The sequence below is a fragment of the Oxyura jamaicensis genome, chromosome 27, assembly GCF_011077185.1.
Source record: "Oxyura jamaicensis isolate SHBP4307 breed ruddy duck chromosome 27, BPBGC_Ojam_1.0, whole genome shotgun sequence".
Taxonomy (NCBI): Eukaryota; Metazoa; Chordata; class Aves; order Anseriformes; family Anatidae; genus Oxyura; species Oxyura jamaicensis.
Genome location: NC_048919.1, coordinates 1086477 through 1110824, shown reverse-complemented (window position 1 = coordinate 1110824; position 24348 = coordinate 1086477). Strand labels below are relative to the sequence as shown.

General features: G+C 52.1%; 1 protein-coding gene across 8 annotated transcripts in view; it reads left to right on the top strand.

Moving 5' to 3' along the window:
- Nucleotides 1–24348, top strand: part of SCN4A (sodium voltage-gated channel alpha subunit 4) — a 48970-nt gene that overhangs the window by 4685 nt on the left and 19937 nt on the right. For 3 of the 8 annotated variants that reach the window (XR_004756271.1, XM_035347428.1, XM_035347427.1), the window contains 11 exons: nucleotides 6872–7314; nucleotides 7625–7743; nucleotides 8576–8665; nucleotides 9263–9391; nucleotides 9510–9601; nucleotides 13381–13677; nucleotides 15823–15886; nucleotides 16273–16414; nucleotides 17322–17534; nucleotides 23584–23739; nucleotides 23999–24122. Coding sequence is in view for 7 of the 8 variants with exons in the window: in XM_035347428.1 (XP_035203319.1) it covers nucleotides 7051–7314; nucleotides 7625–7743; nucleotides 8576–8665; nucleotides 9263–9391; nucleotides 9510–9601; nucleotides 13381–13677; nucleotides 15823–15886; nucleotides 16273–16414; nucleotides 17322–17534; nucleotides 23584–23739; nucleotides 23999–24122 (1690 nt within the window). In the remaining variant the exon portion in view is untranslated. Of the gene's footprint in view, nucleotides 1–2244; nucleotides 2268–6871; nucleotides 7315–7624; nucleotides 7744–8575; nucleotides 8666–9262; nucleotides 9392–9509; nucleotides 9602–13380; nucleotides 13678–15822; nucleotides 15887–16272; nucleotides 16415–17321; nucleotides 17535–23583; nucleotides 23740–23998; nucleotides 24123–24348 lie in introns of those variants that run through there. The other 5 variants (XM_035347432.1, XM_035347430.1, XM_035347431.1 and 2 more) reach the window with 3 other exon arrangements.

Here is a 24348-nt window from a genome sequence, read left to right as displayed (position 1 = left end):
CTGGATAGGGTTGGTCTATGCAAATCCCGTGCAGGGAAGGGCAGAGCAGGGGCTCAGCTGTGATCCCAGGGGCTGGCGGTGGCATGCCGAGCACCAGGGCTTTGGCTCCCCAAAGCCAGCTGGGGAGGACAGGGACCCTTTCATTAGCAGCTGAGGAGCAGCACCCTGGTTGCATTTGCAGGTGGCAGGTGGCATGCGGGGCAATGTATCACGTCCTCCAAGCAAAGCTGGGGAGTCCTTGTCCCAAAGCACACCCTGAGGCAGCAAAGAAAAGATCTCACCTGCAAATCCAGCCTTTGGTGCATGCAGCTGTACCAGTGATGCCAGCACTGCTTTAACAGGCGGTGAGAGACCTCAGCTGGTCCGCACTGGGCTGGGGGACCGCAGTGACGCTGAGGAACACAAACAGGCTGCAGCATCGCTGTCTGTCTGTCCTGGCTTGGCAAAGGCATTTGTCAGCACCAGCCTTGTTTTCCAAGGGCAGCTTTCCACAGACCAAGCCCTTTTGCTCGACTTCAGGCAAATCACAGCCTGCAGCACTTCACCCAGCTCCCCGGCATGATGGATGCTGCTTGGAAGCAACCTGCATTCCTGCATTGCCAAATATACTGAGAGGAGGGTAAAAAGCCATGGTGGGGACAGCAAGCAGCACTGGGAGGGTGATGATGATCATGGGGAACATCAAAAACCTCGGTAATGCATAGTTTAATGCTGGCAAAAGAGGGATTATTTTCTTTCTTGCTCTCTAAGCCTGCCAAGCCTGCCACTATTTGAAAGCAGAGCGGAGGAAAGGATTTGTGTTATTCTTTTTATTTGTTTTACTGGTGTTACTTGCTTGTAATTAAGCCTTAACAACAGCTCCCTTAAAAACAGGGCAGCCTAAGAACTGTGAGCGCACAGTGGGCTGAGAAACACAGCAGCAGAGGAGATGCGGTGACCCACAGCAGGGTCGGGCAAATCGTTTGCTTGCAGAAGGAAAACTTGGAGACTTCACATATCTTCCAGATAGGCTTTGCAAAGTAGTTACAGCCAAGCATTAAGGCATGCCCATATATCTGGGGATAGTAAACATCAGACTCTTAAATAGCATGTTATCGTCTTACAGAAAGAAACATAAAGTTGTTTATAAAATGGCTAATTTTGTCTGGCACAACTGAGTGGTGTTTATCCTAGTTGCTGCTAGAAACTCATATAATCTCAAACACACTAATGTAGCTCCAGGCCCTGCTCTGCACGGCGTTAAATCACCCATGCGCGTGACTTAAAGCAAAGCTTTCCACCCCCTGTGCTATCCCTGGGCAAAGAAAAACCACTTCACTTCAGATTTTTCTCAATTTTCCTACTTTTTTTTTCCAAAACTCAGGGAAAATACAGTGGGAAGTAAACACCCCACAGGACTTTCTCAAGCCATCACATCCCTAAACCATTCCTGAAGGTGTTTTGTTGTTTGTTTTTTTTTTTTTTGTCTCCAACCATCAAGCTTTGCAACAAGGAGCCATGTCACCCCTTGCACTCAGGCATCCCCAAAAAAAGCTTAAATGTCCCCAAGCTGAAACAAGACCCACGGCAGCTAATGGCTTTGCTGCCCTGGCACACGGCTCCTGACTCCTCCTGCGTCCCAGCCTGAACCAAGCAGGGTTTGGGAATGTTTGAATGTGGTCCTTCTGCTGTCCCCCTTGTCCCTCTGCTGAGCACTGTGGTGTAACGAGGTGTGAAAGGCAGCAGGGGACAAGGACACAGAAACCTCGGGTATTTAATCCCCATAAAGTCTGTGGCCATATAAATGCCATTGTGACAGCATGGAGCATCCATGTCCTTGGGCTGGGTTTGAAGCAAATAGGTTTTTGTGGGGCATGGTGGGTCTGGCAGTGGGCATCCCAACCCATGGGACTTTATTTTTTAAAGCTAAACCCTGGATTAATGCACACAGGGTTGGAGAGGGGAGCGGCTGTGTGGGTCTGAGCACACGGGATGCCCACCTGCTGATTCAGAGCCTTCCATCTCCAGCCCGTGGGCAATGCATGCCTTCACCTTGCAAGCTCAGTTTGCAGCAGCTTTCGGCACCCATGTGGCTGAGAACCTGTCCCCGAGCCATGACTCGACCCCAGGCCCCATGCTCCCATATGGGTCCTGCTGCATCAGCCGCCCCACCCCAATCTCCTCATGGAGATAAATGAGCAAAGGGTGGATAGGGCTGGCTCATCCTGCTTGCAGGCAGCTGCTGGGTGCTCAGCTGGTGGAAGTGAGATCTCCAGTGAGGTTTTGGGGTGCAGGCAATGAGGAGGTTGGTGCTGCAGGGTTGGGCATGTGGTGGGCTTGGGTTGTGTGCATGGTAGGATCTGGGTCTGCTTTCCATCTCACCCAGCCCTTGAGCTGCTGGGTGCTGGTTTATCTCCCCCTGTGTTAACTTCTCACAGCTATGAGCACAGGGGCTGCTACAGCTCTCCTGGAGCTGGCTTTGGTGCATGAGCTAATTGTTCTCCTGTTAATCCCTGCTGCAGGGAGTGCTCCCAGTGTTACACAGAGTGAGCACTTGGCAGAGCATCGCCTTGGTGAGTGAAGCTGATTTACACTTGCTGGTGAGTGGCTGTTTCTCATCTTGGACCTGTGGCTCTATCAGCCTCTTCTGAGGTCTTTCCAGAATGCTTCTTATTAAAGATGACACCTGACAGCAGGCCTGCGGATGGGTAAGGACAGGTTCTCCAGGCCCCAGTCAATGATTTTTCTGGGTCCTGTGTTGTGGGCATCCCTAGAGATGAAACCTCATGGCAGTGGTGCCTCCACTTGAGATGCCCCAGTCCTATCTCCATGCCTTAACTTGGACGCCTAGCCCTGAGCACGGGGGAGAACCAGTGCATCCCTCTGGGCTTAGCAGGTTGGTTCTAAGGTACAGGGAACTCTGGCATTGCAGGTGCTCTCCCAAACAATGCCCTGGGAGATTGGCTGAGCAGCTCTGTGTCACTTACAGCCACCTCACCATGCACAAGCCCATACAGCAGCCAAGAAACTTCTTCCCCTCTTCCTCGGCCCCCAGGAGGCTATTTTCTGTGCAGGGGTGAAGTGCCAGCTTTGGACAGGGTGGCTGTCCAAGGACTCTGACTGCTCACCCTTCTGGCTGCCTTGATTATCCAGGACCAATTATGTAACATCTCTGGTAGCTTCCAAACCGCCCCTGTTATTTTGGAGGCTGACTTCTTTGTGTGGCCTCAGAGCAGCAGAAAATATCAGAGGAAACTGAGTTTCCATCAAGGCAAAAACTGCATGGAGCTGTTCCCAGTTGCCTGCTGGTACTTGGTGATGCTGAACTGGAGGTGAGATGCTTCTCAGTGGTGACCCATGGTGTTGGACATGGGCAACATGTCCAAAAACAACACCTGATGAGCTGTGCACATGGTGGCTGCTTGTGTGTCTGGGGCGGGGGAGGTTGTTTTTATCCCTGCAGAAGCACTGTAGGTTCTCACAGAGGCTTTGGGGTCCCACCAGCCCTGCTAAGCTGGTGTCAAGAAAGGAAAGCATGCTGGTTCTGAACTCCTTAAATCTCAGCTTTAGCTGCTGTAGAGATAGAAAATAGTTTGAGAGGCTTGCACTTTTTGATAGCTTGGATTTTAAATATAGTTTAGACAAAACTTGTCCAGATGGAAAAAGAAATCTTGGTGAGCAGTCTCCTGTTCCCAGCACCTCCATTCTCTGGGGACCCCATGTCCTGGGCAGGGCTGGGGCTAAGCACCCAGGGTGGTTCATGCCTGGGCAGGGACTGTTGCTGCTTCCAAACCACTTTAGCCTATTGGATGTGCAAAGGGATGGATCTTGGTTTCTTCTAGCAGCTGCTTTCAGGCTGGGATGCGCCAGGCTGGGAGTAGAGTCTGTCCCCAGTGCCATCCTGGCACCTGGGGGTGGCTGCGTCCCTGGTGTGGTGGGATTCTGCTGTCAGCCCCACACCACTCTGGGGCTGGGGACCACTGGGGCAGGCCTGCGTTCAGCCCCTTCTCTTTTGGAAAGCAGTGACTAGAGATGGCTTGGTGTGGGAGCTGCAGATCTAGTCCTGCCCCTGCTGTCACCCTAGTGTCTCTGGACATCCACAAAGCAGACAGAGTGGGACCAGACACCACAGAAAAGCAGCTCACTAACACACAGCATCTTCACAGCCAAAGCAGTATCCCCTCAGAGCCTCTCCTGCTCGGCCCCAGGCCGTGCTGGCGGCCCCAGGCTGTGCCAGCAGCCCCAGCGTCTCCCCTTGCTCTGCGCCCTATGGCTGCGCATCCCCACTGCTGTGGGCCTACTCCTAGGGGCCGAAAGTGAAGCCGGTGCCACACACCCCACTCCTCTCCTGCGCTGGCTTCTGCCGGGGAGGAATGAGCAGAGTCATGGGGCTGCCGAAACCTGACTCCGGCCCTGATGGCCGGCGGCAGCTGGAGGCCCAGCCACGTCCACCACACTGCAGGCTGGGTGCAGTGAGCAGGGCTACGGCCTTGCTGCTGGTTTTGGGGGGCAGCACCTAGCTAGGGGCCTGGGGGTGTAATGGGGAGCAGAACCCTGTGTGTTGAAGCCTTGTGGGGCAGCACACAGCTGAAGGAGCCAGAGCACAGGCGTGATCTGTAATATAGGCTTATCCAAACTGCTCCACAAAACCCAGTTTCCAGGGAAAATGAGGCTGGGTACACCAGCAAGCTGCTGTGTCCTCAGAGCCTCTGGGACAAGGAGAGGGTTGGTCCTGCTGGGGGTCCTTCTACAGCACCCACCAGTGTGTCCCTGGTGGGACCTGGGCCGATTGGAGCCAGATGAAGCCCTGCACCTGCTGGGATGGCCAAAGGGAATGGAGAGACAAGGTTTCCAGAGCTGCTCAGCAGAGCCTAAAACGGGTGTAATTTGGGAATAACGCCAGTGTCACAGAGAGGAGAACCCAGCAGTGAGTTTCCTCTAACAGATCAATGTGAAAAGCAGCAGTGGGGTCCTGCTGCTGTAGGCAGACATGGTGGCAGAAAATCCCATTTTGCTTGCTTCTGTCAGGTCCCAGCCTTGGGCCTGGAATGGCAGGCCTTTGGTACCTGAGCTGGGCTGTGGTCAGCACCAGGCTGTGTTGGCAGAGGTGTGACTCAGTATATCCTATTAAATAAATCCATTTGCAAGGACAACAATTCTCCCCATATTGAAACAGGTTCAAAACTGAAAATTAGAGCTCTTGATTTCTAAAGGCTGCCCCTTTTCAGCAGCCCAAGGCTGCCTGACAGGCAGCAAGTTGCTCCCATCCCTCTACCAGCTGCGTTTTGAAGCTGATCACAGCCCTGGAATGCAACCCCATGGGGGGTAGGGGCTGCTTGGGCACAGTGATGGTGGGGGTCCCTGCCCTCTAGTTGCATCTCTGGAGCTGGATGCCTCAGGGGGTGGGCACTGGTACCCCTAACACTGTGCCGCTGCAGGGAGCACCAGCCCTTGGCAGCAGGAAATCCATTTTGCATGCTAAGATTCAATTCAGCAGCACTAGTAAGGGAGCGTGGCAGTCCCTAAAATGCAGTTATCCATCACAGCTTGAAATCAATACCTCACCTTACCTTTGCTTTTATCTCTGGGATTTATAATCAGCAAATAAATGTGTCAATACTGGCTGTGCACCTAGCATAGCTTTTCCCACCAGAGCTATAAATGTCCACTTCTCATACTTACAAAGGGCTGGAGGTTTTGGTCTCTCAACTTTAAGTGTGGTTTGAGGTTGGGGAAGGAGTATTGACACTAATGCTCTTTCAGGGGCAGCTGCCCAGCAGTATTGTGCAAAGCATTGGTGCATGAAGGAGTTGATGCTCAGGGCTCTGCTTGTTGGTGGGATGCTCGTATAGGGGAGGGTGTGCGTCTCCACACCTCACCTTCCCCAAAATAATGCCTGTTGCTCTGCTACAAGCAACACTGGTCTTGAATTTCCCTATTTCAATATGTTGGGTTTTTTAAGCAAAACATCTTAATCTTTAGTTTTCAGTTCATTTTTTCATCTCTGCACTTCTCTTGCACTTCACTTTTTTTAACAATGGTGAAACCAGAACAAAAAAACATTTCCCTCCACCTCCGACTCTGACACTGATATATTTCAGAAAGCTATTTTTAGTCATCTTCAAGATTCTGGGTGAAATCACATGAAACCAGCAAAATTTCCTGAAAATTCACCTCTGATGCAAGCTGGTCTTTGTGAGTGCAGCAAGCAGCGAGGTGGAACTGAGGCAAGATGCCACGAAGCAAGAGCATTCCTGGTGCCCAGAAAGCCCTTGCTGGGTGCTACAGCCCCTGGGTGCTGTCAACCATCCACTCCGCACCTTCTCTCTAAGGCTTTTAGTTGCTCTGCTTCTCTGTGGAGCCACCCTTATCGCTCCCAAATGGCCCATGCTATTCTGGTTTGTAGAGTGGCCCTGATCTCTGTATGAAAGTGCCACTATTGCTTTCTGGGTTGAGATAAGCCTTAACTCCTTCCTGTTGGGAGCAGAGCTGCGCGGTGCTGCAGGTCACTTGTGTCTCCTCAAGGGGACAGGAGCTGTGGAATGGCCACTGGCTCACAGGACCGGGCTCCTCCGGCTCAGGACCCTCTTGTTCTGAGCCACACAAGCTGCTTGCATATAAAAGGAAAAGCAAAGGGGAAAGAGCAGGGGTGGTGCTACTGGTGCTGGAGGTGTCTGGTCTCATTGAGCAACCCTGTCATGTTTGAAGCTGCACATCGAATGGGCTGGCTGGTGCCAGGGATGCAGTTGCTCAGCTGGTGCAGTGCCCTGAGGAAAGTCCCATGAGATGGTGCCTCTTGGTTGGATCTGTGGGGAAGGAACAGAAAGGGTGCCTGCAGCCTGTGTGTGTCTGTCTACATGCAATCCATTCATCTGTTTTGTGATTACAACAGTTCTGGAGCTGCTGGCTGAAATAAAGCCACCTGCAGAAACCCACTGAAGTCTTGCCACCATCCAGCTTCAGTGGCCAAGTCTCTAAATGCCCCCCACATAGCACTACCCAGCATCGACCCCTCAGCCCACCCTCTCCCCAGCAGGCCGAGCGCAGGCATCCTGCGAGCAGAATGAGAGCATGGCCGGCCTGCCACACATTCCGGGCCCTGAGAACCTCCGCCCCTTCACCCCCGAGTCACTGGCTGCCATCGAGCAGCGCATCGCCGAGGCAGAGGCGCTCAAGGTAAAGCGGCAGCAGGTGGAGCTGCCTGAGGAAGAGGAGCTCAAGCCCAGCAGTGACCTGGAAGCCGGCAAGAACCTGCCCCTCATCTATGGTGACCCCCCTGTGGAGCTCATTGGGACACCCCTGGAGGACCTGGACCCTTTCTACAAGGATAAGAAGGTGAGGGACAGAGCTTAGCCCATGAGCATAAGGTGCAAGACACCCTGCCCCAAAAAAATAAAAAAAAACATGGACCTCCCCTTCTTTCACCTGTGCTTCTGGGTCTCATCTGAGCCCACCTTGGAGAGCCACAACCCCATATTGCTCTGGGTGCTTCTCCTCTGAAGCAGAGCATCCTTTCCATTACAAATTCTCAAGCTTTTGGAGATTGAAAATATGCATAGAGCCCCCACCTCTAACGGCACCACATGGTCCGTGGGGTTTAGGGATGTGCAGCAGGACTAATGCATCACCTCTCTTTTCTCTGCAGACTTTCATAGTCCTCAACAAAGGGAAGTCCATCTTCCGCTTCTCGGCGACTCCTGCCCTCTACCTGCTGGGTCCCTTTCACCCCATCCGGAGAGGAGCCATCAAAGTGCTCATCCATTCATATCCTTGCTGCACTGTTACCAGGGCAAATCCTGATGCAGGAAGGGCCAACAGCCCTACGAGAGGGCTAAGAGAGGTGTTTTGTGATACAGGTCTCATGGGCTGGTCCCCACCATGGCCAAGAGCCATCCCAGTGCTTTTGCCCCTTCCCAAGGAGTGGGTTTGGGATGCCTTCTTGTCAGTCAGCACTCCGACACCAAGAGCTCAAAGCATCAATTTGGCTGGAGTAGGGAGGATGTCTCCATGGTGGGCTTCCTAGGAAGAAGTCCAAGTCTTCCAGGTCTGGAGAGACTTGGAAAGGAAGGAACGCGTTTACAGGGCAGAGGATCCTGTCCCAGGTGGGTGGCGGGTGAATTTGAGAGCTCAGGGGATTCTTTGGGAGAGGGGAGGCAGAGGAACCAGGACACTGGGGTATGGGAAAGGAGGCAATGTGGGCAGCGATGGGACTTCTGGAATGGGACAAACAGGAAAGGACCCTGGGAGCAGGAGGGGCCCTAGGGCAGGTGGGAAGCAGCCCCAGTAGGGGCAATGACTCTGGCAGAGGGATTTGAGGAGTTGTATCCTAGGGTGATGGAAAGGAGGGAACACCAAGGAGATAGGAAGGGGAGCAGAAAGTGAGGCCAGGGCCATGCATGGGAGCAGGGGACTATGGAACGCTGTGAGCATGGGACAGAGCTGGGATAGAGCTGCAGGAGGAGAGAGTCAGAGCTCGGGGACAAGGTGGGAGCCAGAACAAGAGGAGCAGGAGTGCTTGCCTTCTTACCCCCATTAGTACCCATGCAAAGGGGGAATTAGGCAGCAGCCCCAGTGTTTCTCCTTGACCAGGTTTTAAATTATTCAGCATGTTCATCATGATCACGATTTTAACCAACTGCGTGTTTATGACATTGAGCAACCCGCCGGCGTGGTCCAAGAATGTGGAGTAAGTCTCTGCGGGTCAGAGGGGGATCCAGGCAGCCTTCAGAGAACAGGTGTTCTTGGGAAATGATGGTGGCCCTCTCGATCTCCAAAGGGACATCTGTGCTCTGCACCTTGCAAAGGGCAGGAGAGTTTCAGAGCTGCCCAAAATCTGGTGGGGCCACCTGACAGGAGACCGCTGTCGATTGGGTTGGGCTGACCATGGTGGTGTGGGGATCCACCAGGCCAAGGAGCATGGACTGCCAGGTGGGAAGGGGGAAACACAGCATTTTCTGCATGGACAGGTTGTGGCAGGGTTTTACAGAGAGTGCAGTGGTGGTGGTGGGATATGCACAGGAATCAGAGGTGATGCATGGGGGTGACGCCTGAAGGAGTCCCAGTTTGCCCTGTGAACTGAGGTTGTGGGAAAACCTCCCTCAGTGCTGAAGCATGTCAGGAACCCAGCAGCCCCTTGCCACACACCCCAGAACTTGCTTCCAAAAACTGTCCCACGGCACTGGGCAAAGGCAGGGCCCAGCAAAACTTCTTGGGGCCCAAACTTCCTCCAGAGCTGACCCTTGGACCTGGATGAGCATCCCCTGGGTCACCATTCCCATTTCAGATACACCTTCACTGGAATATACACCTTTGAGTCCCTCATCAAGATACTGTCGAGAGGCTTCTGCATCGATGACTTTACATTCCTGCGTGACCCATGGAATTGGCTGGACTTCATGGTCATCTCCATGGCGTGAGTGCGGTGTGATGGGGGCAGGAGACCTAGGGGGAGCCCTGTGGAGAAGGGTTGGGAACTTGGGGGGTGCTCACCTGGCCCAGCCCCTGATGCCTTCTCCTCTCACATCTTGCAGCTACATCACAGAGTTCGTGGACCTGGGAAACATATCTGCTCTCAGGACCTTCCGCGTCCTCCGTGCCTTGAAAACCATCACAGTGATACCAGGTGGGAATTAGAGAAGGGGTCTCCTCACCATGCTTTCCCCTTTCTTGAGATCAGGGTTTTCGATGTTCAAAACTCTTAAAAAAAAAAAAAAAAAAAAAAAAAAAAAAAGAGAGAGAGGAGTAAAAATGGTATTCAAAATTTTTAAATAATTTAAATAATTTTCCAATCAGTAATTCAGCTTTTGGGCCAGGCCCAGCTGACTTAACACTGTTTGACTAAACCTTCTGACAAGCCAGACATGGTGTTTTTAGGGCTTCTCAGAGATGTTCCACGTGCTAACATTGCTAACATTGGGTTTATGGGCCTGATTAATGATCCTGACACAGTTTTCAGAGAATCACAGAATCATCCAGGTTGGAAGAGACCTCCAAGATCACCTAGTCCAACCTCTGACCTAACACTAACAAGTCCTCCATTAAACCATATCCCTAAGCTGGGCAGCCCATTCCAATGCCTAACAACCCTTTCCGTAAAGAAGTTCTTCCTAACATCCAAAATCAGCCTGCCCTGGTGCAACTTTAGCCCATTCCCCCTCGTCCTGTCACCAGGCACATGGGAGAACAGACCAACCCCCACCTCGCTACAGCCTCCCTTCAGGTACCTGTAGAGTGTGATAAGGTCAGCCCTGAGCCTCCTCCAGGCTAAACAGTCCCAGCTCCCTCAGCCGCTCCTCATAAGACTTGTTCTCCAGACCCCACTTTGTCATAGGAGAGCAGGTTTGTCAAGCAGGACCTGCCCTTCATAAACCCATGCTGACTGGGCCTGATCGCCTGGTTGCCCTGCAAGTGCCGTGTGATGACACTTAAGATAATCTGCTCCATGAGCTTCCCTGGCACTGAAGTCAAACTAACAAACTAACAGGCCTATAGTTTTCCGGGTCTACCCTCTGGCCCTTCTTGTAGATGGGCGTCATGTTTGCTAGCCACCAGTCAAGTGGGACCTCCCCCGATAGCCAGGACTGCTGATAAATGATGGAAAGCGGCTTGGCCAGCTCCTCCACCAGTTCTCTCAGTGCCCTTGGGTGGATGCCATCCAGACCCATCGACTTGTGTACATCCAAATGCTGTAGCAGGTTGCCAACCATTTCCTCGTGCATTACAAGGGCCACATTCTGCTCCCCATCCCCTTCCACCAGCTGAGGGTACTAGGTATCCAGAGAACAACTAGTCTTGCTGTTAAAGACTGAGGCAAAGAAGGCATTAAGCACCTCAGCCTTTTCCTTATCTCTTGTCACTAAGTTTCCCCCCACATCCAGTAAAGGATGGAGATTCTCCATAGTCCTTCTTTTCATGTTAATATATTTATAAAAACATTTTCTGTTATCTTTAACAGCAGTAGTCAGATTGAGCTCCAGACAAGCTGTGGCCTTTCTAATTTTGTCCCCGCACATCCTTACAACATCCTTATAATCCTTCTGAGTGGCCCACCATCTTTTCCAAAGATCATAAACCCTCTTTTTTTTTTTTTTTTTTCATAAGCTCTAGCCACAGCTCTCTGTTCAGCCAGGCCGGTCTTCTTCCGCACCAGCTTGTCTTTGAGCACATGGGGACAGACCGCTCCTGAGCCATTAAGATTTCTTTCTTGAAAAGTGCCCAGCCTTCCTAGACGCCCTTCAGAACTGCCTGCCAAGGTACTCTGCCAACCAGTGTCCTGAACAGCTCAAAGTCTACCCTCTGGAAGTCCAAGACAGCAGTTTTACTGATCCCCCTCCTGACTTTGCCAAGAATAGACAACTCTACCAAGTTGTGGTCACTCCGTCCAAGACAGCTCCCAACCACCACATCTCCCACCAGTCCTTCTCTGTTAGTGAACAGAAGGTCTAGCAGGGCACCTCCCTCACTATCCAGCTGTGTCAGGAAACTTTCTTCCACGCTCTCCAGAAACCTTCTAGACTGCATCCTCTGAGCTGTATTCTATTTCCATTATATGTCTGGGAAGTTGAAGTCCCCCACAAGAACAAGTGCTGATGACTTCACAACTTCTGCTAGCTGCCTGTAGAACACCTCATCTGTCTCCTCATCCTGATTTGGTGGTCTGTAACATACACCCACAAGGATGCTTGCCTTGTTGGCCTTCCCGCTGATCCTAACCCATAGAGACTCAACCTTATCATTGCCAGTGTAGAGTTCCACAGCATCAAAACACTCTAATATAGAGAGCCACACCATCACCCCTTCTGTGCTGTCTGTCCCTTCTGAAGAGCCTATAGCCAGTCATTGCAGCACTCCAGTCTGGGAATGGTACCACCACATTTCAGTGATGGCAACCAAATCATAGCTTGCCTGCTGCACAATGGCTTCCAGCTCCTCTTGTTTGTTGCCCATGCTGCATGCATTAGTGTAGATGTACTTCAGCTGGGCCATTGCCTTCTCCCACGGCCCTGACATTGTTCCCCCTGGCACACCTCTAACAAGCCTTATTTCATCCTTGTCCCCCTTCTTACCTGGTTCATAAAGCCTAGTTTTGCCCCCACAGCTGGCTGCTCTTGTGCCAGGGTTGGGGTATTTAGTGGACTGTGGTGCTAAGCAGTGAGCATTTTATATCAACCCAAATATATTGGGATCCTGTTATCAAATAACTCTGGTGTCAGTTTCCCACATCTGATACCATTTCAATGTCCCATGTCAGTACCAGCCAGTGGAAGCATACAGAAACCATAGATCAGACCCCCAGAAGAAGTGTGAGGTTGAGCTGTGAGTGATAATTTGTTGTGGTGGAAAAATCCTGCTGCATCTCTTGTTCCTGTAGCTTCCACATCTTTTGGGTTCCTATTTGAAAGGTTCTATTTTGCCTCCATCAAACAGGCTAAAAACTGCATTGAGGAAAAAGTAAGCTTCTTTCTTGGTCCCAGGGCTCTTATTTCTGGAATGACATCCCCCCAAGAGGCTCTACAGAAATAGCAGTTTCAAAAATAAGCTGTTTTTGAACGGCTGTCCTAAGTGTTTTCCCAACATAGACAAGCCCTTGGAGAACAGGGTTTTACCTAAATAGTTCGGGCAGGGAGGAACTGGCATGATGACAGGGCTAAAAACCCTGCATCTTTGGAGAACTGCCTCCATACACATTGCTCCGAGCTGCTTTAAGACCAAAGTCAGGATGTCCTGGCGTCACCCATCACCTACTCAGACAGGAACGACAATTCCTCATCAAAAGCCCAGCAAGGATCCGCGGGCAAGCTTCCTCCCTGCCACCGTCTGCGGAGGAAGCAAGTTAATCCCGGTGCTTAATGCAAACGGTCACTTCCATCACCTCTGCTTGGATGCCTGAGGGTTTCTCTGCCTGGAATGGGCCAGCTGGGCTCCTGGCCACAACACACACGAGGGTTTTGGACCATGGAGGCTTTTGTGCAGCCAGAGCCAAGAGTGGTGCTGAGCATCTTCCAGCTAGGCTGGCAAATGGCTTCCCCATGTGCCACAGCAAAGTGATCTGTCCTGGTGGTTTGGGGCAAAAATGGCCAGACTGGGGCATCTGGGAAAAGTGTAAAGCCAAATGGGATGGGCTTTGAGTTGTGATGCTGAGGTCAAAGCTAGTGCAGGAAGGCCTGGCCGCCCCCCTCCCAGGGGGACAAATCTGGGGAAGGGTCGATGCTGCCCAGCCATGTGTGGGACAGAGGGGTAGCCAGGATGCAGCATGGGGCAGGGCAGTAGGTCTGGGTCCCTGGGGTGAAACTGGTGATACCGCGCATCCCCACCAGATCCAGACCCTCTGGGGAGCACCATAGTGTGATCTCCACGAGCAGCAAATCAGCAATTAGCTCAGCAGCAACGTCTCCCTCCTAGGGCTGAAGACGATTGTTGGGGCACTCATCCAGTCGGTGAAGAAGCTTTCAGATGTCATGATCCTCACTGTCTTCTGCCTGAGTGTCTTTGCCCTTATCGGCCTCCAGCTCTTCATGGGAAACCTCCGGCACAAGTGCGTGCGGTGGCCCCCCCTCAATGACACCCTGCTGGGGGACTTCGGGCTGGACAACGACACATTGGCCAATGCAACGCTGTACGGCAACTTCACTGACAGCATTGACAGCAACTTCACCAGCAACAGCACCTTTGATTTTGAGGCCTACATCAATGATGAAGGTAAATGCTTGCTGCTCCCCTTCTCCATTGAGCACATCACACTCCTTGCTCCTTGGTTTACCCCTCTCTTCCTCCATGTCCGACCAAGATGGTTTTTTCTCATAGGTCTTCCTACTGAGGTGCTTGAGCAGGGTTTGTGTTTTGCAAGGAGATATGGATGGTGGGTGAAATGATGGATGTGCATACTTGGAGAATGGACAGATGGGCTTAAATGCTCCTTGTCAGGGAAAATGCAGTTCCCTTGGCATGCCAGACTCTTCCAGGAATGTTGCAGGGTAGGGAGGCAACTGGACAAAACGGCATCTCCACCTCTGCCCTGTGATAGCAAGGTCTCACTCTTCCCCATCAGTGTGAGCTCTGGGGGATGACTGCTCTGTCTGGTCACAGCAGGGGGATGCAACCTTCTAGGAGGAGATGGGACTTGGGGTGGACAACCAGAGGGATGCAGGAGTGACATTTCCCATTTTCACTATTGCTTCAGAGCAGGGTCCTTCCCCAAGTACCTCTGCCTCCAGCTAGCACAGTGTGCCACACTGTGACAGCTGACAGGACGGAAAGGAGGAGAGGTGGGATCAAGCACGGGTCCTTGGACAGGTCTTCATGTTTGCTACATTACTACCACTTCTTAGAAATGAGTTTGGCCCAAAAAGTGATGTGAGTTTTTCTTGTTTTTCTTGGTTTTTATAAAATACTCCTTGAAAATGTAAACAAATCAAAATGGAGAACCTGTCAGAAAGGTTTTCATTTGCCTTTAATTGTTGTTTTCCTATGGAATGGACTTTTGACTAATTGTGACTTTATTCCTTTTTTTTCCTCCCAACTCCTTCTTTCTCCCAGACCCTGGGAAAAGCCCAGCCCCAAACACAGGCTCTGACTTTGAACTTCTGACTAAACCTCACCTTGTGCAACCAAGCTGAGCACTTGCCAGACCCAGTCACAAAAAAAAAAAAAAAAAAAAAAAAAAAAAAAAAAAAAAAAAAAAAGAAGGAAGCAGCATCCAAAACAAGCAATATTGTGTTGGAAAACACTTGGGAAAATCCACACGGGTCACAGACTGAAAGCAGATTTGCCTAGAGCAAGCTATGCCTTGGGGATGGTCTCTAACAGAGAAGTTTCACATCCCATTTTGGGCACTCAAAGCTCAGCAGAAGGTTGGGTTACGACACAGCTGAGCTGTTTTGACCAGCTGTGGAAGTAGCTCTGGCATTAATTACAGGAAGGCTTCTATGCAGGGGTGCAAATTCAATATATAGAATCTAATGAGTGCAGTGCAGATAGCAACAGCACCCTGTGGCTGTGCCTTCAGGTTAGCAGCTCCTGGGGCCAGGCCAAAATCACATTGCCTGGAGCTCCATGAGTGGGACAACACTTCCCACAGAGATTAAATAAAAGCTGGGTTGCAAGAAGGCAAGCATGGCCAGGTATGCTCCTAGGAAGCTCCAGAAATCCCAGTGTGGGTCCCAGTTGTGCTAGGTGATGCTTGAGGCCATGGGTGGTTGTCTCGAGGGGCTCATCTCCATGTCCTTGGGGGCAGGTGACTGGTGGTGGCACATCTTGGCAGCTCCTGTGGCTGTGGGTCTGTGCCTGAGCTGGAGGGCTGAGCTTTAAGGAATTCTGGTCTCATGTCTGCGAGCAGGCGGGGTTTTCCACCAGGGAGGGGCTTGTTGGGATGGGAGCAGCAGGATGAAGGTGATGGCCATGGACCATTTCCCCAGGCTTTTTAGATCCCAGGCTGCCAATCTGCAGAGGTCCCAGCGTTCGCTCATGTAAGCCCTGTCACCTCCCAGTGCTTTCATCCATCCCTGTGAACACCTGTGCTGCCAATGTCCCTTTGACCATCTGCTAGCCCACCTTCCCATGAGGCCTGGCCCTGCCACTTGGCTGTTTCCAGAGCCTCTATGTGGGCTTGGAGCCATCCAGCTGGGCAGGTGAAAAAATGCCGTGAGGTCTGAGCTGGCGCCAAGTAGTGCAGCACAGATAGCAAAGTCAGCAGCCAGGAGACAGCCCAGAGCCCAGAGCTGGGAGCTGGGATGGTTTCCCTGACCGTGAGGAGCTGCCAAGAACTTGAAAGTCAATGTTTGTTTTTTGTTTGTTTGTTTGTTTATTTATTTTTTTCCTGTGTCTTGCTCTTTCCCATCTGTGAAGCAAATTTCTACTTTCTGGAGGGAGCGCTCGATGCCCTGCTCTGCGGGAACAGCAGCGATGCTGGGTGAGTGCAGCTCATGCTGCTGGCCTAGGTCCCCTCTGGCTCCCTGGGGTGAGGTCAAGGCAGCCTGCAGGACCACTGAACAGTCTGGGCATGTCAATGGCACCCTTGTGGGCATGTTTCTGCCACAGAAAACATAGCATGTTCCCACCTGCAAGATGGAACAAGCAGCCCATTGGAACAGGCCGCCCAGAAAAGCAGTGTATGCCCTGTCACTGCAAGTGTTCAGTGTTGGGTTGGTGGGGCTTTGATCAACATGATCCAGGGAAAAATGGCCTGTGGCAGACATCTGGATGGTCTTTAAGGATCCCTTGGAACCCAAACCACTCTGCAGGCTGAGGGTGCACACGGGGCAGTGACAGGGCCTGACGCCGGCTTCCCTTTGGCAGGAAGTGCCCTGAGGGATATGAGTGCATGAAGGCGGGGAGGAACCCCAACTATGGCTACACCAGCTACGACACCTTCAGCTGGGCTTTCCTGGCACTGTTCCGCCTTATGACACAGGACTTTTGGGAGAACCTCTTCCAGCTGGTAGGTGCTCATGGGACCCCAGTGCATGGCTTCAGTCATCCATCCCTCTGGGCACTGACCTCAACTTTTATTTCATTTATTTTGTATATTTACTCCTTCCATGTAAATACTCTCGCTTCAATGCTGCCTCAGCCTAGGACAGGTAAAAAGTCACTTGGTTGGCTACTTGTGGGACTGTTAGTTCAGGGAACTAATGAGGATCAGCAGAGATGGGGCATGGTCCTGTCCAGCTCCCCACCCTGAGCGGTGCAGGATGCTTTCAAAGCCCAGGTATGCTTCAGGAGTGCTGTCAGCATATCAGGGAAATCAGGGATTTACAGGAGTATCTGGTACATCTCCAGCTTGAGATAGTTATCCCCCCTTACCCTCTCCCTTAGGTTGGTTGTACCCCGGATTGAGGTATCCTATAGGTAGAAGCTGCAGACACCACAAAATTCCCCTGGCCAAATGGATGCGGCCCTGTCTCCAGGACTGATTAGATAAGAAGGGCAAGCCAGTGCCTGTGTCCTCTGGAGGCAATGGCACCCAGATGCAGAGTTAGAGAAGAACTTGTCCCAAGGATGAGACTTGAGCAGTCGGGCTCTGGAACATCAGCCTCTGTCCCGGAGGTGCAGGTCTGCAAATGTCAGCCACATCTCTATGCACGCCTGCCCCGGGCTGCCGGTGGGCACAGGGCTGTGTGGATGGCTTTGCCAAGACCTCCAGCCTTTCCACACCAATCCTAACCCACTGCTGTGGACTGCAGGAAGGTCAGCTGGGCAGCGAGCAGCCCTCAGGGAAAATGGGAGCAAAATCTTATATCACTACCATGAATGGGAGGATTTCCAGAGCAAGGATTCTCATTCATTACCACCAAACTGAAACCATGCTGAGGAGGTGTGACAGCCTGTTCCTCCCCTTCCTGCAGACCCTGCGTGCAGCAGGGAAGACATACATGATCTTCTTCGTGGTGGTTATATTCCTGGGTTCCTTCTACCTCATCAACCTCATTCTGGCTGTGGTGGCCATGGCCTATGCGGAACAAAACGATGCCACAATGCTGGAGGCGCAGCAAAAGGAGGAGGAATTTCAGCAACTCATGGAGCAGCTGAAGAAGCACCAGGAGGAGCAAGAGAAGCAGGTTGGTGGAAAGCATTGAGGCCACAGTGAGGGACCTTAGAAATAAAGGGAGAAAAGGAGAGGCAGTGACAAGTGTGGTGATACTCCTATTTCCGTAAAATCTAAGAATAAGCCCCACTTGCTCCCTACCAAGCAAAGGTTAGAACTGAGTACCTATTTTGGGGTCACCAGCTGAATCCAAAAGTTGACATATTCTCCTTGGGCGGGGGGGGGGGGGCATGACAGGAATAAATGGCAGAAAATATTAAATTCCCACATCCAAAGACCAACAAAAGGAGCACTGGGAGGCAGCAGAGAGGTGCAGCACAGGTCCAGCACAGCTTGAAAGATGAGGTGAGAAACAAGGCAGGAAGGACACCAGAACTAATAATAGGTCCTTCTGCAGCACATCAAGAGCAGGAAACCTAGCAGAGAGCCTGCAGGGGCAGGTTACAATCAGGGCATGAAAGAACCACTCGAGAGATAGGGCAGTTGCAGCAAAGTTTGATGAATTTTGACCAACACTGGAAATAGAAGACCCAAGAGACCCTGAATCTTACCCAGGGAGGTCCTGGTGTCCTTACAGGAGCAGAGAGACGGTTTTTGGGGTCCAGCCTTGAGCTGTGCCCCAACACGTGCACATCTACAGCAGGGTTTGCACTGATATTCATCTCAGGTGGCATTATCAGGTGGTCTCTGGAGGCACCTGGTGTCCATCTGTTTGTTCCATTGCAGTTCTGGGTGTTATCTTATCCTCTTTCTGGTCCATGGGGTTCTCTCTTCAGCACAATACACCTACAAAAATGTGAGCAAGAGCTTCTCTGATGTTTGACGCTGCTGCTCAGACATTTTCTCTCTAGTCATCTTTTTGGTGTACGTCAGCAACATCTGCAGGAGACGTGTCTGTAAATCTAATCATTAGTCTGGGCCAAAGACCAGCTTCCTCACATGTAGAGAGAGATACAAAGCAGGGTTTTCCTCTCTCTAGAGCCTCTCTCTCTCTCTCTTTGTTTATCTGTGCTGAGCCACAGCATCCTCCAAGGAAGTGGCTTGCTCTTATCAGGCTGCTGCTGTTCACAGGATGGGTCTGAGCATGCCCAGCCCCAGGGATGGGGACTCCAGGCCTGGGTGTGAAGCTGGTGCCCTGGCTAGTTCCCTGGACACATCAATCAGCGAGTTGCCCAAAGGCTTTATAAAGGGATGATTCTCATTGATTGTCACCTAGAATAAAGGAGAAGATGGAGGGAACTGGCTGAGAGGGAGGACAGAGCACCTATGAGAAATGGGCACTTGGATCCATTAATATCCAGTGAGCAAGCATGGAAATCCCAATGTAATGCAGCCACAGGGAGGGAGAGAGGTTCATGCTCTGCCACGACATGCTACCAGTGGTCATTGCAAACTTCAAATATTAATATCACTGTCAGAGAAAACAGAATGAAACAACAAAATGTGCAAATGAAAAAATTGTAAACCAACTTCTGGAAAAAGTTTTGAAATTCTGACCCAGTCATTCCCAATTTCAGTGCAAGTCCAAAAGTCTTGAACATCCCATTTCACCAAGACCCCAGAAGAGATTGCTTCTCTTTCCATTTGAGATGAAAGCACATTTCAAAGATTAAAATTTCCCACAAGACAGAAATTAGAGGTTTTGCATAGTTTCATCCTTATGAATTATTCACCTTGGCTTAGTGTGGTGGGGTATGCATTGAGAAGGAAAGGCTGGCAACCTCAGGCATGTGCTGCTGAACTGTTGCCAATAGCTATTCCTCGTCACTGATCGTTAGGATATGAGCTTCCTGATGAGCTCATCTTTGCCCAGATCTTGCAGCAGCAGACTTTGGGGTCACAAAGTCCTCGCTCAGGACAGTTTTAGGATTCAATTCACAGAATCACAGAATCACAGAATAGTCTAGGTTGGAAGAGACCTCCAAGATCACCGAGTCCAACCTCTAACCTAACGCTAACAAATCTTGCACTAAACCATATCCCTAAGCTCTACATCTAAACGTCTTTTAAAGACTTCCAGGGATGGTGACTCAACCACTTCCCTGGGCAGCCTATTCCAGTGACTAACAACCCATTCAGTAAAGAAGTTCTTCCTAATATCCAACCTAAACCTCCCCTGGTGCAACTTTAGCCCATTCCCCCTCATCCTGTCACCAGGCACGTAGGAGAATAGACCAACCCCCACCTCGCTACAGCCTCCTTTCAGGTACCTGTAGAGTGCAATAAGGTCGCCCCTGAGCCTCCTCTTCTCCAGGCGAAACAGTCCCAGCTCCCTCAGCCATTCCTCGTAAGACTTGTTCTCCAGACCCCTCACCAGCTTCGTAGCCCTTCTCTGGACTCACTCAAGCACCTCCATGTCCTTCTTGTAGTGAGGGGCCCAAAACTGAACGCAGTACTCAAGGTGCGGCCTCACCAGAGCCAAGTACAGGGGGACAATCACTTCCCTGGAGCTGCAGGCCACGCTGTTTCTTATGCAAGTCAGGAAGCTGCTGGCCTTCTTGGCCACCTGAGCACACTGCTGGCTCATATTCAGCCGACTGTCAACCAATGCTCCCAGGTCCTTCTCTGACAGGCAGCTTTCTAACCACACATCTCCCAGCCTGTTGTGTTGCTTGGGGTTGTTGTGTCCCAGGTGCAGGACCCGGCACTTGGCCTTGTTGAACTTCACACTGTTGGCCTCAGCCCATCGGTCCAGCCTATCCAGATCATCCTACCCTCGAGCAGATCGACACACGCACCTAACTTGGTGTCGTCTGCAAACTTGCTGAGGGTGCACTCGATCCCCTCGTCCAGATCATCGATGAAGATGTTAAAGAGGACTGGCCCCAGTACCAAGCCCTGGGGGACTCCACTAGTGACCAGCCTCCAACTGGATTTGACTCCATTCACCACAACTCTCTGGGCCTGGCCATCCAGACAGTTTTTAACCCAACGAAGTGTACGCCAGTCCAAGCCATGAGCAGCCAGTTTCCTGAGGAGAATGCTGTGGGGAACGGTGTCAAACGCCTTACTGAAGTCAAGGTAGACCACATCCAAAGCCTTTCCCTCATCCACTAAGCGTGTCACCTTGTCATAGAAGGAGATCAGGTTAGTCAAGCAGGACCTGCCCTTCATAAACCCATGCTGACTAGGCCTGATCGCCTGGTTGCCCTGCAAGTGCCGCATGATGACACCCAAGATAATCTGCTCCATGAGCTTCCCTGGTACTGATGTTAAACTAACAGGCCTATAGTTTTCCGGGTCTACCCTCCGGCCCTTCTTGTAGATGGGCGTCACGTTTGTTAGCCACCAGTCAAGTGGGACCTCCCCCGGTAGCCAGGACTGCTGATAAATGATGGAAAGCGACTTGGCCAGCTCAGGACCCTCGGGTGGATCCCATCCGGCCCCATCGACTTGTGTACATCCAAATGCTGTAGCAGGTCGCCAACCATTTCCTCGTGGATTGTGGTGGCCACATTCTGCTCCCCATCCCCTTCCACCAGCTGAGGGTACTGGGCATCCAGAGAACAACTGGTTTTGCTGTTAAAGACTGAGGCAAAGAAGGCATTAAGCACCTCAGCTTTTTCCTCATCTCTGGTTACTAAGTTTCCCCCCACATCCAGTAAGGGGTGGAAATTCTCCTTAGTCCTCCTTTTGGTATTGATGTATTTATAAAAACATTTTTTGTTGTCTTTAACAGCAGTAGCCAGATTGAGCTCCAGATGAGCTTTGGCCTTTCTAATTTTGTCCCTGCACCACCTCGCAACATCCTTGTAGTCCCCCTGAGTGGCCCGCCCTCTTTTCCAAAGATCATAAACCCTCTTTTTTCTCCTAAGCTCGAGCCACAGCTCTCTGTTCAGCCAGGCCAGTCTTCTTCCGCGCCGGCTCGTCTTTGGGCACGTGGGGACAGACCGCTCCTGAGCCATTAAGATTTCTTTCTTGAAGAGCGCCCAGCCTTCCTGGGCTCCTCTGTCTTTCAGAACCGCCTCCCAAGGGATTCTGCCAACCGGTGTCTTGAACAGCTCAAAGTCAGCCCTCCGGAAGTCCAAGACAGTGGTTTCACTGATCCCCTTCCTGGCTTCGCCAAGTATCGAGAATTCTACCATGTTGTGGTCACTCTGCCCAAGACAGCCCCCGACCACCACATCTCCCACCAGTCCTTCTCTGTTAGTGAACAGAAGGTCTAGTGGGGCACCTCCCCTGGTAGGCTCGCCAACCAGCTGCATCAGGAAGTCCTTCCACGCTCTCCAGAAACCTCCTGGACTGCTTTCTCTGGGCTGTGTTGTGTTTCCAGGATATGTCTGGGAAGTTAAAATCCCCCACAACAACAAGCACTGATGATTTCACAACTTCTGCCAGCTGCCTGTAGAACTCCTCATCTGTCTCCTCATCCTGGTTTGGCGGTCTATAACAGACCCCCACCAGGATGCTTCCCTTGTTGGCCTTTCTGCTGATCCTAACCCATAGCGACTCCACCTTGTCATTCCCAGCCTCAAGTTCAATGACATCAAAACACTAATATAGAGAGCCACTCCACCACCCCTTCCATGCTGCCTGTCCCTTCTGAAGAGCCTATAGCCAGTCATTGCAGCACTCCAGTCATGAGAGTGGTCCCACCACATTTCCGTGATGGCAACCAAGTCATAGCCTGCGTGCTGCGCAATGGCTTCCAGCTCCTCCTGCTTGTTGCCCAGCGTGCATTAGTGTAAATGCACTTCAGCTGGGCCTTAGCCTTCTCCCCCAGCCTTGCCACTGTTCCCCCTGGCACACCTCCAACAGGCTTTGTTTCATCCCCACCCCCCTTCTTACCTAGTTTAAAGCCCTCTCAATGAGCCTTGCCAGCTCCTGGGCCAGGATCCGTTTTCCCCTTGGGGACAGTTGGGACCCATCTGCGGCCATCAGGCCGGGTGCCGAGTAGAGCGCCCCGTGGTCAAAGAACCCAAAACTTCTGTGTTGGCACCAACCTCTGAGCCACATGTTTATCAGGTGGGCTTTTCGTGTCCTCTCTGAACCATTCCCTGACACTGTAGGAATGGATGAAAACACCACCTGTACTCCCACTCTGTCCACTAACTGTCCCAGTCCCCTGAAGTCCCGTTTGATAGCCTCCAGGCTTCTCTCATCAATGGTATCACTGTCAGCCTGGACTATCAGTCGCGGGTAGTAATCGGAGGGGCGAACCAGGCTGGGAAGCTTTCTGGCAACATCCCTGACCCTGGCCCCAGGGAGGCAGCAGACCTCCCTACAGGTGGGGTCGGGCCAACAGATAGAGCCCTCCGTTCCTCTGAGAAGGGAGTCGCCCACAACGATCATCCTTCTTTCCTTCTTGGTGGGAGCAGTCTTGAGGCGTGGAGCAGACTTCCTCGCCCTAGGCTTCCTGGTTAACTTTTCTGTCACACCCTCATCCACCGCTCTCTCGAGCTCCAGGGCCTCAAACCTGTTGTGTAAGGGCACCTGGGAAGGTGGGGCAGGTGGTGGGGAGAGTTTCCTGCAACGTCGAGCAGGGACCTGTCTCCATTCCTCCTCAACTCCTAGGTCCCCTCTCTCTGCCCGACAGTGACCGGGCAGGGGGTCCATCCCCATTAAGGGAGTCTCACCCCGGTGCCTCTCCTTCAGGCCTTGCAGGGAGTTGCTCCACCAGTCTATCTCCCGCTCGCACTCCCTGATGGCCCTCAACCTCTCCACCTCCTCCTTGAGCTCTGCCACCAGGTGGACCAGGTCGTCCACCTGCTCTCACCTCACACACACAGTATCTCCGCCTCCCACAGATGGCAGCAGCAGGCTCTGGCACTCCCTGCATCCAGAGACCTGCACTGCCGCATTTCTGAGCGGGCACTCCGTCTGGGTAGCTACAGACTTTCTAGCGCGAGCTCTCTGCCTAGCGAGGGCCATAGTGGCCTAGCTAGTGGTCGAAAGTCATCAGTTGAGGTGTTCTTAGGGGCAGGGGGATCCCTCTGCCCTCCTTGCTTGCCCTGCCTGCGCGAACTGCCGCGCGCAATTCATCCCCCTCCATAGTATGATGCCCTGCAGAGGTTCTGGGAAGGTGGCAGATGTGTGGGTGATGGATATGTGGGTGGCTGCAGTTGCAGGAAAGGCGGTCCAGCAGTGGCTCCCTGCGCAGCAGCACGGCCGAGAAGAAGAGCGACTCGGACCTGAACAGTGACCAGGACAAGGCAAAGGACTGCAATGGGCAAGTGGTCCCCAAGGTGGTGCTGGAGCGGTCCGCCACGGTGATTGAAGTAGGTGTTCCGTCCCAGCCTCCCCAACCAACAGAGTGCAGTGCAGGGTGCCATGCCCCAATGCAACCCCAAAGCTCTCTTAGAAGTGCCCACTTTATAGTGGGTCCTAGCAGCTGTTCTGCAGCCCAACTGCAGCTCTCACATTGCACCCCAAGGTCTCTCTAGACCATGCCCCCATGCCCTTTTTTTTTTTTTTTTTGTCTTCTCAACCTTTAAGTGCATTAAAAACGCAGTCATCCCCTGTGGCCTCCTCTTCTAGTTCAACCCAGGCAATGAGACGGAGAAATCAGACCACAACCACCTCACCGTGGGCAACCAAGACGGGCCAGGCCTTGAAAAGAGAGTGGGGAGTGCCATCAGTGTCATCTCCAATGCTGTGGAAGGTACGTCCTCGCCAGGGCGCAGACTCCATGCACCAGCTATTTGAGCCCGACCAGGGTGGGTGGGTGGGCAGGGGATGCTCAGTATGTGCCAGGGGCTGTCACACATCTCCAGCCCCATGCAAGGGGCAGCTCTGGGTCCAGGGTCTCCGTATGGGGTTGATATACTGCAGTGGTTTTCAAGCAAGGTACTTCATCCTATCTCACGAGGGTGCTGCCCAGAGGAAAT